The sequence below is a fragment of the Mastigoproctus giganteus genome, chromosome 12 (assembly GCF_048544385.1).
Source record: "Mastigoproctus giganteus isolate SK-2022 chromosome 12, ASM4854438v1, whole genome shotgun sequence".
Classification (NCBI taxonomy): domain Eukaryota; kingdom Metazoa; phylum Arthropoda; class Arachnida; order Uropygi; family Thelyphonidae; genus Mastigoproctus; species Mastigoproctus giganteus.
Window position 1 is genome coordinate 57,414,064 of NC_143586.1, and position 14,777 is coordinate 57,428,840.

At 38.5% G+C, this 14,777-nt stretch overlaps 1 protein-coding gene across 1 annotated transcript in view; it reads right to left on the reverse strand.

Annotated features, from left to right (window-relative positions):
- The window catches only part of Pu (GTP cyclohydrolase punch), a 73,732-nt gene that overhangs the window by 20,303 nt on the left and 38,652 nt on the right, over positions 1–14,777 (reverse strand). Inside the window, exon 2 of the mRNA XM_090386836.1 lies at positions 2,629–2,738. Coding sequence (XP_090242962.1) covers positions 2,629–2,738 — 110 coding nt within the window. The remainder of the gene's footprint in view (positions 1–2,628; positions 2,739–14,777) is intronic.

Sequence of the window (14,777 nt, forward strand, 5' to 3'; positions counted from 1 at the left end):
AACGACAGGTACAGTGGTCCGAAGAACCAGTGGTGGTCGTCCTCGAAAAACAAAGCCCAATGATGACCGCTATATGCCCCTACAGGCCAAGATGAACTGACATCAGACAGCGGGATCCACTGCCAACTAGCTGCACAGGACGCTGAATATCGCGGTTTACTGTGGCCAGGCGACTCCACAAAGGTGGACTGTTTACCTGACGGTCAGTACGCTGTGTCCCTTTAACACTTGCCCATCTGAGACACCGTTTACAGTGGTGCATCGAACACAAGGACTGGACAGCAGCGCAATGGGGTAAAGTACTCTTTACTGATGAGAGTAGATTCAGTCTCAGCAGTGATTCTGGACGTCAGCTAATCTGGCGAGAGGTTGGCACATGGTATCACCCCGCAAACATCACTGAAAGGGATCGATATGGCGGTCGAAGTGTTCTCGTCTGGGGAGGCGTTATCTTGGATGGACGTACACAACTCCAGATACTGGAAGGTGGTATTGTAACCGGTGCACGCTACTGTACTGAGGTAATCCTTCCCCATGTGCCTCTGTTCCGGGGTGCTATTGGCCCCGAGTTCGTGTTTATGGATGAATAACGCCACACCCCATCGCACTGCAGCTGTTGATATGCTTTTGGAAAGTGAGGACATTGTTCGTATGGACTGGCCTGCCCGTTCCATCGATCTAAATTCCATCGAACACATACGGGACTCTGGGGAGACGCCTAGCGGCACGTCCACACCCACCAGAAAATGTTCACCAGCTGAAGACGGCGCTGACAGAGGAATGGGCGATGTTACCGCAAGAACTTATCAACGACATTGTTCTAAGTATGGACAGGTGGTGCAAAGCCTGCATCGACATTAGGGGTGGCCATATCTCCTACTGAGGATCACCTCTTCCCTTTGTTCCATCTTTGGCAGTGATGCATCTGTATCATGGCAGCCAGTGCTATTTTGCCATTTTTGAATAAAGTCCCTCTGTACCGTTTTGTTTCCGTTGTGTCGTTGTTGTTTCCTTCATCATTTCTGTACCTCACGAGGTTCCTTTGGTATGATTTTCCCATATCCAGTCCACTCCTATGAGAAGCTACAGGTGAAAACCTGACTGCTCCTTAAGTTTTGCACAACAGTGTATTATTATTGTTACTGTTGGTCGAGGAAGTCTTACTGTCCCACAGGTGTTCAAGATTGCAGCTTTCTAGAGTTCTATGTAAGTGTTCTCTGAAAGGCCTTTATTGCTAGGTTCTTATGGAGGCTCTTTGCCACCATGCCAGTGGTTGACACGATGATCGGAATGGTTATTACTTGTTCCATATGCCATATATCTATGACCTCCTGTCTTAGGTCTGATTACTTCTCGATCTTTTCCTCGTATGTTTTATGGAGGTTGCTGGTGCTGGGCACCTCTATGTCGATCAGATAGTTAGCCATTTCCTTCTTGTCGATGGCGGTTATGTCTGGTCTGTTGTGCGGGATCGTCTTGTCCCTTATTATTGCATGGTTCCAGTATAGACTACAATTATAGAATATATAACGGGGTGGGGTTATCCCCGTTATCTGTCCCCAGTAGGCAGTGGCAGTTCCAGCATTTTCTAAGGGGAGCTAAAGAAGATAAAGGGAGGGGCTAAAGCAGTGTTCGGAAAATTACGAAGCTTTAATCGTCATGTAGTGGTAAAAAATTTACATCATTTTCATCATAATGGGACTATAGCCCTTTTAGTCCCTACCTGGGACCGCCACTGCCCATTGGTACTATACCTATGGTAACAGCGAAAACTCGAAAATTTCTTATAAATACTAAAAAAGTGAGAAAATTTGCAGCATAAAAATAATTTTATTAAAGGTATCACTAAATATTGCGAATTATTGGTTTACCACTGAGTTAACTCACAACCAAAACTCGTGTAAGAGCAGCTAAGATTACAACATTGTAAAAGAAGCTATTCGATACGTGCAGGAATGCAGAAACACGTAATGGAAGTCTCTTTCGTTTGCAATAGGATCATCATATGGTCATAGGATCATCATCAAGATTACTGATTTTTATACAGGTAAGTTTCATTAGTTTTTCGTCTCCCACTTTGGACGTGCTAAGTGACTGTTCACAAAATAAATAAAGCAATGTTTTAACTTTTGAACAAGTTTGCTTTTTTTGCTCCCTTCCCATTATTATGCAATTAAATACTCTAAATCAAGAATTTGAAATATTTATTTATATTTTATGACGCCTAAAATGGCTTCATTTCCAGAAATAATTACGCTTGTTTTTATCATGTGCTTACACATTATAGTAGTGGGCGAATAAAAAAGGATATCTGATCAGAGTAAAATAATTTGTACAATACAACTATCACTAAGATGATTATTAGTGCCCTAGAAATTTTACTTATTTTGTGAGTAAATAAATATAAACGTACCAATAGTTGTTTAGGGCCTATTTTCAATCTCAGTTTAATGCATTTTTAATATTACTTTAATTCGATATTTTATCGCTAGATGGCAGGACATTAAGTGCTAGCAAGCTGCGAAGAAGAATTTTTTTTTTTTTTTTTTTTTTTTTTAATGCAAAACTCACGGGTTATTTAACACAAGCACTCTGTACTGTAATTGAATACGTAATAACGCTTCTTACCTTTCCGATGAAGGGTACAAGATGATGCTCACACATAGAAAACATCTCAATATCCTTGACAATGACCATCTCATCGTGATCCTCCTCAAATATAGCGTCATTAACGACATCTGTTGAAATACGTTACAGTTATGGCTGATTAATAGTACATTGACAAATAGTTGTTTCCTTGTTTTCATTTAATAAATGAAACTGTGCTGTAATAAGACAACACATTATAGTCACTGATTAATATTTTTAATGGAACTTGCACCATTCTGAATAAACTGAAATTATTCAGAAAATTTAGTATAAAGTTTCTAATCAGTCAGTAGTCCATCAGTGATTGATTTACTATTTCAGGAACAAGCGGAAGACATTTAGGAGCCCCCTAGTGGTGTTGAAATATAATTATATCTAAATAAAAATATTAAATAAAACCAAAAATACCAAATAAAAATATTAAATAAATCCAAAAAAATTACTAAATAAATATTAGTTAATTCATCGTGATTTATATTTAAAAGGTTTTATTTGTTTTGATTTAATTTTTTTCTTGATTTTTTTAAAAACATTTTTTACTTTAAGGTGAAGTTAGCTTCTTAAATTATTATAGGGCATTTTATAGCGACAATATTTGTTGATTTCTTATTAAAATCAAGTAAGATCATCAGTGGCGAAACTACCCCCGGCAGATTGCGGAGCACTCCCCCACGTGATTATAAAAATACTAAAACAACATACCAAATTAGCCGTTGTGCTATTGGACTTCTCGAGAACTCCTCCTCGGTGGTGGACCTGACAGTATGATAGTTTCGTTACTAAAGATCGTGCTCCTCTAGTGTTATTCAATAGCAGCATAAAAATATTTTTACTATTGTTTCATCATTTAGAAATGTTGACAATTAACGCTTGTTATAACTTTGCGCATTTCATTTCCAATGAAAGTTTTTCAATTTTGATTAAATTAATTTTTCATTAATTTGTTCTCAGATTTCCATTTGTAGGATAACGGCCTTATAGGCTTTAAGTATTTAAAATATTTTAAGAAATTTTAGATAAAAAGAGAACATAGAAAACAACAAATAAAATTAATAATATTTTTATACCAACTTAATACATTTACACAGGTTTCGATAAATCCACCACTAACTGACTATAAATTAAAATTCCTCTCTGAGATCTCTCATCGGAAAGAACAGTGATACTTTTAGGTGAGAGAGGGCGCTACGATAGCTACCTATACGAATTAATTTGGTAATATTACCAAAGAACGTCATTTAATCATATTGTTTAACATTAACCACTTTATTGTTATTACTGATGGGATTAAAGGCGGCATCCCATCGATGGAAAATAAATACTCAGCAGTTGATGTTGGCAGGTTGCTATTCTGTTCACCGAATGAGTGAGCTGTGGTGCAGTGGAGCATTCCATGCCCTTTTTTTATAGTTTGTTTTTTCGCTGCTACCAAGTATCATCTTCGTCTCCATAGTAACAAGACAAGGTTTCTCAAAGGAACACGGTAAGTTTGAGAACTCTTTTAAGCTGATTGCAACTGTACTCTCGAAAGGGACCTTCTTATAACCCTGTGATCTTTTGCTCTTACAAAGAATAATATGATTCGCTCACCAGAGAATTATGGTAACTAGAATGAGGAGAAAGCTTTTGTAAACACCGTACTTCGAAATGGGACTTCATAAGGTTCCACATAAGCAGTTTTCTGTTATTCATACACAGACAGAAAACTATTTGAAATTGTGCAAGAGGAGTAAAAAGTTTCTTTGAAGTATTAATAACGGAATATGAACGCCTAAAAATTGTGAAAGTATGTTTTTCAGTTACTTTTCCAAACTCCAGAGAAGGTACTGTTTTTTCTAAAAAGATAAAAGGCAATGGCAAAAGCGTGCTGTTCCTAATTTAAACTCTACTTCAATTAAAATAAATATTCCATCCAGCGAATATAGCACTAGGTCAGTCACAGTGCCCGAAGAGTTAGGGGAACCAATGGCGATAATTTAGCAGTCTGCAAGGGAAATTATAATTTCGTCTGATTAAGCAACTGATAAATTATCTTATTCAGTTTCGTCCGGGTCAAGGCGGCAAGTGATATTTTATATACAGTTTTGTCTGGACTTGGGCAACACTGGTTGGCATCAATTTCCTCCCTGAAATAATTTCGACAGATTCTCGTAGGAAATATATGCGCTTAAAAAGTTCTCATCACCCTCAGTTTTATTTATTTTTGCTAGAACGTTCGGGAAATTTCTAGAGCACTTAGACTTTTTTCCTGAAAACTTGGGAGCGGTCTCCAACGAACACGGTGAAAAGTTTCACCAAGATATTTCTCAAATGGAGAAAAGATACCAGGGAAAATGGAGTCCAAATGCAGTATATTGGTAGACTTCCCGTGCGAGGTTGGAACCTCGCACGGGAGATACCAATGGACGATTATAAAAGGCAAACCACAACAAAAGAAGTGTTTTATTATCAGGTAAACATTTTTGTAAATAGAATAAGGTCAGTAGACCCATTGTTCAATATTTAGTACTGTATGTAACATTTTCTTAAAATATATAAAATATTTTTTACTAGAAACTTAGTTTTTGACTTTAATCCCTTCCCGTAAAATTGGTGGGTGTTACTGCAATATGGTTGCCATATTTGAACTCGGCAACGTCAAATCTATAAGAATCACCTTGAATTTTAACACAGTGTTTTAACACATATTCCAAGTGTGATGTTATATTCTATATGCACTAATAACTAAAGCGAAAACAGAAAGTACTGTAATAACTAAAGCGAAAATAGAAAGTACTGTATTACTTAAATAAGAACTCTTTCCGAGATTTCAAATCTATTATAGAGTAAGTCTTGAAACAAGTCAGTCTCCTGATGTTTAAAAGGAAATTTTCGTATGAGTTAAATAGATGAGGAAATGTACGTTCATGAATATATGCATATTCATCGCTGTAATATATCCAATAAGAATATTCAACGGGGAGAAAACCGGTTGCAGTTTAATGCACATGGTGGTAGCAGGCAAAGTCAGTTATTAAAATCAACGATCACGTGATGGTACAGAACAGGAGTGTCTCTGGAGCATCTAGATATTCAACCATATCTTTTACTTCGATCTGTTTCTTTTATATTCAGCAGTTGTTTCTCTATGGACAAAGACAAACCGAACTCAACAAGTCCTTTCGGTTTTTCCTCTTCTTTGACGAAGTGCACTTTGCCACCAATCCTCGACACATTTATCATTCCTGCTGCGTGCGAGAGAGAGAGAGAGAGAGAGAGAGAGAGAGAGAGAGAGAGAGAGAGAGAGAGAGAGAGACGAGAATACTAACAAAGCCTGAGCCTTCTGACGTCATCTGGTGGCTTAATAACCTTGGTTACAGAGCACATTTCTCTAGATGACTGCGTTTCAATGCTGATTCGATTTTTCCGCTTCCAAGGCTATCAGGACCACCCCATCTCCGATCTCCTCCGTAATGATCCTCATCATTAGTCGCCCTTCTACTTTCCGACGTCGTAAATATATCTAGACTTTTGACACGTGCTATTGTCTGACCTATACGGTGTCGTGGGGTGATTTGTTGTTCAAGGTTTGCCGCTGAATGGGAAGTAGAATGTGTCGTACACAGATTGGTGTGCACTAATAAATTCCTGATGGTCTTTGAAACTACACGCCAATCACAACAGAGGAAGTGATTATTAAACTTTGCCGAAGGTCGCTTTTTGGCTAACTAATAACTTCGTTAATCGGCTTAGACAGAGCTCAGGAACTACAGGAGTTAATAAACATGTGGCAAGTGAGCGCTTTTCCGAGGCCTCCAAACCAAACTTCCAAATCTACAAGTCTCGTATCATTACAATCACCAAAAGCCCCAATTCCTATAATTGTATGTCGAAGTCAAAATTCCCATCACTTTGAATAAATCATAATTTAATGCAACTGATTTTGTTCCAATATTTGTCTTGAGTTCTGTTAGGACCCAATCCATACATCAAATATCGAATTTATTAAAAAAAATTAAACCCAGTACCTTAATAATAAAACTATTTTCTTAGCTTTTAACTTTTTTCTTAATTTGGAGAGACATTTAAGCGTTTTATGATTTGTAAGAAAGTCTTTTTTACGCAGTAAACATATTAATTGAATTTTATTTTAAATATGAGAGTAGTAAAATAAAATATTATTATATTAATAATTCTTGAATATCATTATACATAAAAATTCTTGAACAACTTGATAACTACTGCTAGAAGTTTTTTTGAGCAAAATGAAAATTAAAATTACATCTCTTTGTTTTTAACCATTTTCCCCTCATTCATCGTTTATCAATGGAGTTTTGTTTCTTAAGATATTTAGGCAAGATTGGATTGAGTCATTTCAGCCAAGTACCAGTGGTTAGCAAGCGAGTACAAAAACACCCACACTGTGTTCGAATACAAGTAATACCACAAATTAGGTTAAACTTCTTGTCAGTTGTAAATTTTTGTCACTCTGTAGAGCAGCGTCGAATTAAAAACAGAAAATTTATTTAATTATTATCTCGTCAGAGACTGTTTTTTCCTTTTACAAAACCTCTATCCATAAATCAAAAGATGAGGATACTATAAGTACAATGAAGACAGTTGTATTTGTGATGATTTTTGTCACTTCTGCAATTAATTTGAAATCTTTAAATTTTATTTAAAGGAACCTAAGGATTAAAGGATTCCAAGATGTCAGCCATCTTTGCCACGAACTAAAGCTAGAAGAAAGTCTGAAAAGAGACACTACTTCCGACTTATTGCAATAAATAATGAAAAGACAAAATTAGGTAATAAATAATAAATGAATTTGAGTTATTGCATCCTCATTTTGTTCTTCTGGTAATTATAGAAGTGGTCCTGTACATTGTCTTCTTTCATCAGATAAGGTTACACTGCTCTCCGAAAATTAAGTTACATTCGCGTAATCTGAGCTACCAAGAAAACTATGTACTTCGTGGAGTTCAATCAAATATTTTGTGGAAGCGTGTATGAATTATTGTTATATTTCAAGTTTAAAAAGAAATATGGCTCTATTTTCATAAATCACAATCGTGAGGTCATATACCCAAAACTATGAGGGAAGATTCTGCATAATTCACGCTTTTAATAGAAAGCTCTCACAACGAGTTCTCATGCTGTCTACAAAGTTAAGTCCCTGTGGAAATAAATCCTACTCCTCTACAAAGACAATTTTATGGCGCATGGAAGCATCTAGGACAATAACGTCACTCAATTCATCTTCTTAAAAGTTCCAAACATGCTCTGTAGAATTCCAGCTGTGAATCTCAACTCATCTGTAAAGAGAACATTAGCTTATTTTTTCATGGCTTCCGCATACTGTGAGACAGTCACTAGAGAAGAAGAATTGAGGGAAACACAACCCATGGGCCGTTTTCCATAGTCTTCTTTCCGACACGTGTTATATGCAATTTGCTTTAAATCTGTTGTTTCTATGGCTACCGAAAGCTTGAAGGAGAGCTGCTTAGCTGTATTCCCGGATAGAGTCTCGATGTTATGGTCAAATAGCAGACATTCTGGGATATTGTACTCTTGGTTGACCTTGAAGGTATCTTTAAGACATCCCCCCCCTCCTGATCACTAGCGTAGCTACTCTTTTTCGGGCCCGAAGGCAAAGAACATGTTCGGGCCCCTACTCAATTAATGAAAATTGCAAAAACAGGAGACAGCCAAAGACGCCGAGCCCGGAGGCAATTGCCTTGCCTGCCTACATGGTAGTTACGCCACTGCTCCTGATGTTGTCATAACTTTGAATTTGCCATTGTTGACATGTTTTTAAGTCTTCGGTGCCCAAAAGTGTATAATCCTCCAATAGCTGTCATCCTGTTACCCATAAAATCATTCTGCCAATAGCTATCTAAGGAAAGATAAAACCTAATAAGATGCTTTCTGTACCACGTTAGATTTTAAATAAATGATGTAGTGCTCACTTTTATAGCCTACTTGATTAGGGTGTTTAAAATCATATTCAGATTTGCTATGTCAAATCAAGAGGACATCAAAATGTGAACATTTAAGCAAATACGTTTAAACGACAAGGAAAAAAGTTGTAACTAATTTTCGGATTCCGGTTAAATCAGTAGGAATTATTAAAAACTATCTCTTTTATGGGATTTTTTCCACCCCTGGACGGGTACTGCTACCAAGTGCATGGATGGTTGGCTGTGTCCGGTTACGATTAATTATTACTGTTGGTCGAGGAAAACTTTCTTACTGTCCTACACGTGTTCGAGATTGGGGCTTTTTGGAGTTCCATGTAAGTGTTCTCTGGAAGGCCTATTGTTGCTAGATTCTTATGAATTATTATTTTAAAATGGGAGAAAGAATTCTTATTCAAATAAAGTTAAATTCCATTAAAATTCTATTAAATTATTTAAAAATATGTATTAAAATTAAATTTAAAAAAATTGATATCAGAACTACATCACTACCATTTATGAGAATAATTATTGTAACTGTGTATTATCTTTTGCCATTACCGAAAATATTGCAAGTATTGCATGAAATATTCCAGAAATTTCGGATCACGAAATCAGTAGTGGTGCAGCTTTGATTTTTGAATTATAATTTCGTCTTAGACGATTCGTATCGTTTGTGTGTATCTACTCTCCGTGACATTGAAATCACAGCACCCTGAAGGAACAGGAACATTGAGGGGATACTTAGTGTAACGATAGCCAAGGAGTTAAGGAACGCATGATAAAAGTTGCAGAAGAAGCGATGTGTGTGTGTGTGTGTGCGTGATGGCTGTAGGATCGCTGCGGTCACCACGTCATTGCCACAATGTATGTGGTGATCATCGGGCCCCAAGAAGAACTCATTGCTGAAGACCACTTGATGCCATTCTGTATCCCAGGTTGCCCGTGAGCGGCACCATTTCGATTGCAGTTGACCATGGGCAACTGCGATTGAAAAGCGGTTTGGGGAAATCAATGCAGTGGCCAGTATGCACGGCGCCCCCCCTCCTTCTTATAGTCGACGTGCAATGGTTCGACGGGTGATGGTATGACAGTCAACTGATATCAGAGCTCATTGGATGGTGGCCATCGTAGCTGTAGATGTGATGTAAATCTGTTGACGGATAAGATGATACTCCTGTTCTGTATCCTCCGTCGTGCCCCACTATCGATTCGACAAGCAGTTGTACCCTCCTACAGCTGCTATTTCCAACATCTGTGCACTGTGATATTGTTACAGTCCACATTTTTGCTACACAATGAAGCGACAATCCAGCCTCTCAAAGACCAATAATCCACCCTCTGTCAAAGTCGCTGATCTGCTCAAATCGATGTCAAAAGTGACATCTCGGCATTTTCTACAATCTGCTTCCACTCTGAAATCGGTTACTGCGTGTATTAACTGCGTCATACACGCGTCGCTTTGATCTCTGCGGTCTCTACGTTCGTTTTTATAATAGCCGAAGCTTCCCCCGGACTGATCCCGTATTTTAATAATTTTTATATCTCGGCGCGGCTCATCCGCCTTCTGATTTGCGTGAACTTCCGTTCATTCCTTCTGGCTGCTGCAATTTCAATGTCACAAAGTGTATAAGGCCTGCTCCAGACCTGCACATCTATGATTTATATTTCGCATTATATCCAGATCTGGATGTCACGCTTAAAATTTCTGCAGAGGTTGGCAACTAAACACAAGGTTGTGTCTCCTCCTCCACAAGGTTGGCACCTTGTGGAGGAGGATAGAAGCGAAAGTTGATTGAAGTGAAAAAAGCCCCGAGGGGGGAATTAGTAAACTCCTAACTGGTGAGCGAGGCAAGAACCAGAGGACAAACCTATAAAATCTTCGGAAGTAACAATGCAGTAGATCTTATAAAGTTTACTCTCTGGCAGTGCGTTGTGGGATGTTGCAATAACTTGTCTGCAAAGGTAGCCAAGGCAAAATGTTTGGCCAAATTCAAGGAAGAACTGGACAGCTACTTTTTCAGTAAGGGAGTCAGATATGAAATTTACCATGCAATATAAACAAGTGGTTTGGAAGGTACAGGCTGTCCTGTACCTTCCAAACCACTATGATATATAAAGCCAGTATACTAGAAAGTGTTTAGAGGAAGACATCCAGATTGATGAGGAGTATTAATCGATGTCCACAAGGGCGGTTCCAGCTAGGGGCTAAAGGGACTATAACTGCTCCCTTATGATAAAATACTGTAGATTTTGTTACTCCTACATGATGATCAAATCTTAATGATTCCTCGGAACATTGACTTAATGCCCCCTCCTTTAGAATATCCTGGGACCGTCCCTGTCTATACGAAGAACTGCTAAGAAGATGCGGACTGCGAAGCTTGACAACTAGTTACTTGGGAGGGGGGGGATGGAGCTAATAGAAGTATATAAACCCCTGAAAGGAATCAGTAAAATGAAAAGAATGTATATTTTCACCAGTACAGAAGAACCAGGCAAATACAAAACTTTGAAGAGTAATAGAAGGATGGATTTCATAAAGTCACCTTTCTTATAGTCATCTTTTGGCGACAGGGAAGGTATGAGTGATTGAGACTTCCCCCCTTTCTTTCTTTTTTTGGCAGATGCAGAAAAAGTCCACACTCTTGCATCATTTTTTCATCATAATACCGACACCAGTATTGACCATTTAAACTCCACATTTCCTGTTTTAAATCATTACATGAAATGATCTTCAAATGGAGAACTGGAAGTAAGATTCGTAGTGAATAGCAAAACATTTGTTACCAAGAAGTAGTGACAACATGCAGATGATAAAAAAGCATTTACTAAAAGTAATTGGGACATCAAAGATCGCCATCAAAACACTCCACGCTCTTGGTTACTCTTCGTACCATAATGAGTACGGAAACTGCACTCTCTAAGTGAGGTCCTACTTTTTCTTACCACAAATACATAAAGAGAGGAGATTGATCCACTTTCGCAGGATAATCGCCGTTCTCCCACACTTGACTGTGTACAGCGCAGCAGACGTATGACTGCATTACGACCACTCACTTACGGCAACTGGTCCCCTCACCGACAGCGAACACCCATTTCCGGGCTGCTTAATGCTGCCGGAAGGAGAAGATGGGCAGATGATCCCCGTTCGACTTGCGGTAATATATCGGCTTTCTTCACGACAGAAAAGACTACGGAATGTCCTTTCGTGACGCAAGCGTCAAAATGGATCTTATTAAAACTTTCCGGCACATTTATCTTGCACACTCTTAGGTGAAAGAATCACTTCCCTCTCATCCCTCCATCCCCATTACTTTCCGTGTACCTCGCAGTTTTCTAACAGGTAAATGCGCTTTTGGGTCGAGTAAGCAGGTCTTGGTACGGAGGTTATGATACTCTGAAACCAAAGCTGGATCTCATTTCTCCCCCTTCTGTGAGCTCCTTTTATAAGACGTAGTCGGAATATAATTGTAATTTAACAGTTAAAAGCGAGAGGGAGTTTTTTTGATACATCATGTACTTGTACGCTAATTTTCCAACTTAAGGAAGGGAATTTATCAGGTTAATAAGCAACCATTCTTTGCATTTAAGTTCCCTTAAGTTATTGAGACTCATTTATTTTTATTTTATTTCTGAAAGATGTTGAAAGTTGTTTTTGTTGTTGTAATAAGGTTTTAGGAGCATCAGGAACTAAGGCCATATTGCAATTCTCTGAAAATTGCCTGTGTTCTCTGGTCGATTTTCTGTTTGTTGGATGAAAAACCCGAGTTTCTGGGAGTAAAAACCATGCTACCCTCGCCTGAGACCGACTAGTTTCCAGGAAAAAAACCACGCAGCTCTGGTCTGAGAGTGACTAATTCGTGTTGAGAGTAGTAATGGGAATATTCGAGAGGTCATAATAGAATATTTCGATTATTAGCATTAGTAGAGGCATATGATGCAAGAAAAGAAGTTTATACAGCATCAGCCAAAAAAAAAAAAAAAAAAAAAAAAAACCACACCTTCCCATTTCACCCATCCATTAACTCCAAATATTTGTCTAGTTCTACCTTGAATTTATTTAAGCTGTCAACTTCTACAACGACTTCTAAAAGCAAATTTCGGCACATCTATTCTACAACTGTAATTATGTCTCCTCATGCGGGGCTAATCTGAGCAAGAGAAAGAATCTCATCAGCACTGAGTTTGCTAAAATCATTCAAGGCCTTATATACCTCAATCAGATCGCCTCGCAGGTGTCTAGTCTTCAGACACTGCAATTTGCAGCCCTTTGTTCCATTCACCAATCTCATTGTCCGTCTCTGTACTCGTTACAGCAGCTCTACATCCTTCCTAAATATGAGGCCTCCAGACCTGCATACAGTACACAAGGTGTAGCCTGACCATTGACTCATACAAGGCGATAATTACCTCCTTATCACTGCTAGAAAAATTACTGTATATAATTGACAATACACCATGAGCTACTCTTGCAGACTGTCTGCACCGATCAAAAAACTTCATATGTGACAGCACAATAACACCCAGGTCTTTATCATTCTCTACCATCCTGATTGAAGTACCACCCACTTGATACGTTACTCTGGGGTTACTACTACCCATATGCAATACTTTACATTTGTCAATGTTAAAGTTCAGTTGCCACCTCTCAGCCCACCTGTTGAACTTTTCTAGATCCTGTTGCAGCAGCGTACTGTCATTAGTGTCATTAACAACCCTGCCAACTTTCTTATCGTCTGCAAACTTGGACATTAAGCCTGATATACCTTCATCAATATCATTAATAAATACAGAAAACAACAATGGGCCCAACTCTGAACCCTGGGAAACCAGCGCCCACGAAGAGCAGTGACCATTGATTACCACTCTCTGTCTTCTCCCACTCAACCATCCCTTTATCCATAGCAGCAATTTTACCTTGATGTCATACTGCTCCAACTTGTACAGTAGTCTTCCATGTGCAAGAGTATCAAAAGCTTTCCTGAAATCCAAGAACATGATATCAAAATTATTTTTTGCATCCAGTTCATTTGTGACCATATCATGGTATCTAGTCAAATTGGTCAGACAAGACTTCCCCTTAACAAACCCATGCTGTGTCTGAACTATAACTGCAATCTTGTCACGATGATCCTGCAATGCTTTTTAACCAGTGACTCCATTATTTTCCGGCGCCTCCGTAGCCAGGTGGGCAGGAGCAGCAGTGCGTAGCACACGCTTCTTGATTAGACCGGGGTTCGAGCCCGTGACCACCAAATACGAAGGATGCGGAAAGGTCAGGGAATGACCACCGCATCTCCCTGGAGCAATATGGCCTTAGTTGCTAATGCTCCTAAAATCCAAATAACAAACAAACAAATCATTATTTTCCCTGGAACAAAAGTTAAACTAACTGGTCTGTAATTACTCGTGGCACCCTTAGATCCATAGCCATAATTATGGGAGCATCCTTGGACTCAGGAGAAGTCCCCACGCACTGTAAACATTTGCACATCTCCAGTGCGTGGGGACTTCTCCTGAGTCCAAGGATGCTCTCATAATTATGGCTAAGGGTTTGCTTACTTCCTTTGCCGCCTCCTTTAATAAAACTGGATAGATCCCATCCACCCCAGGTGCCTTTCTTATGTTTAGCTTCAACAATTTCTCCTCCACTTTATTCTCAGTTATTAAAAAATCACTTAGCTCCCTGTTAGAGTAAGATAAACTTCGGACATTCCCCTCCTTGAATAACTCCTCATGTGTGAATGTAGATGCAAAATACTCGTTCAGTTTGTCAGCTACCTGAGCAGAATCCTCAACTTTCAAACCATCGATATCAAGGGTCTAGAAGGACGGGGATGAATTTGATTCATCCCCTTCCTTCTAGAGTTTACGTAAGCAAACTCTATAACGTAAGTAAACTTTAGAAGTAATCTCTATACACTTACATCATTCGAATGATTCATTGGATTATGGAAAATCATTCAATTAGGGCTGTTCCATCGATTATGGAAAATCATTCGATTATGACAATTCGTACGATTATGGAAAATCAATCGATTATTTCAGTAGAACGATATAATTGAAGTATTTCATTCGATTATGGAAAATAATTTGATCATTTCATCTTATTCGATTATACAATTCGAGTGAAATAATCATATGAAAAATTTGATTATATCATTCGACTTTGAGAAATCATTGGATTAT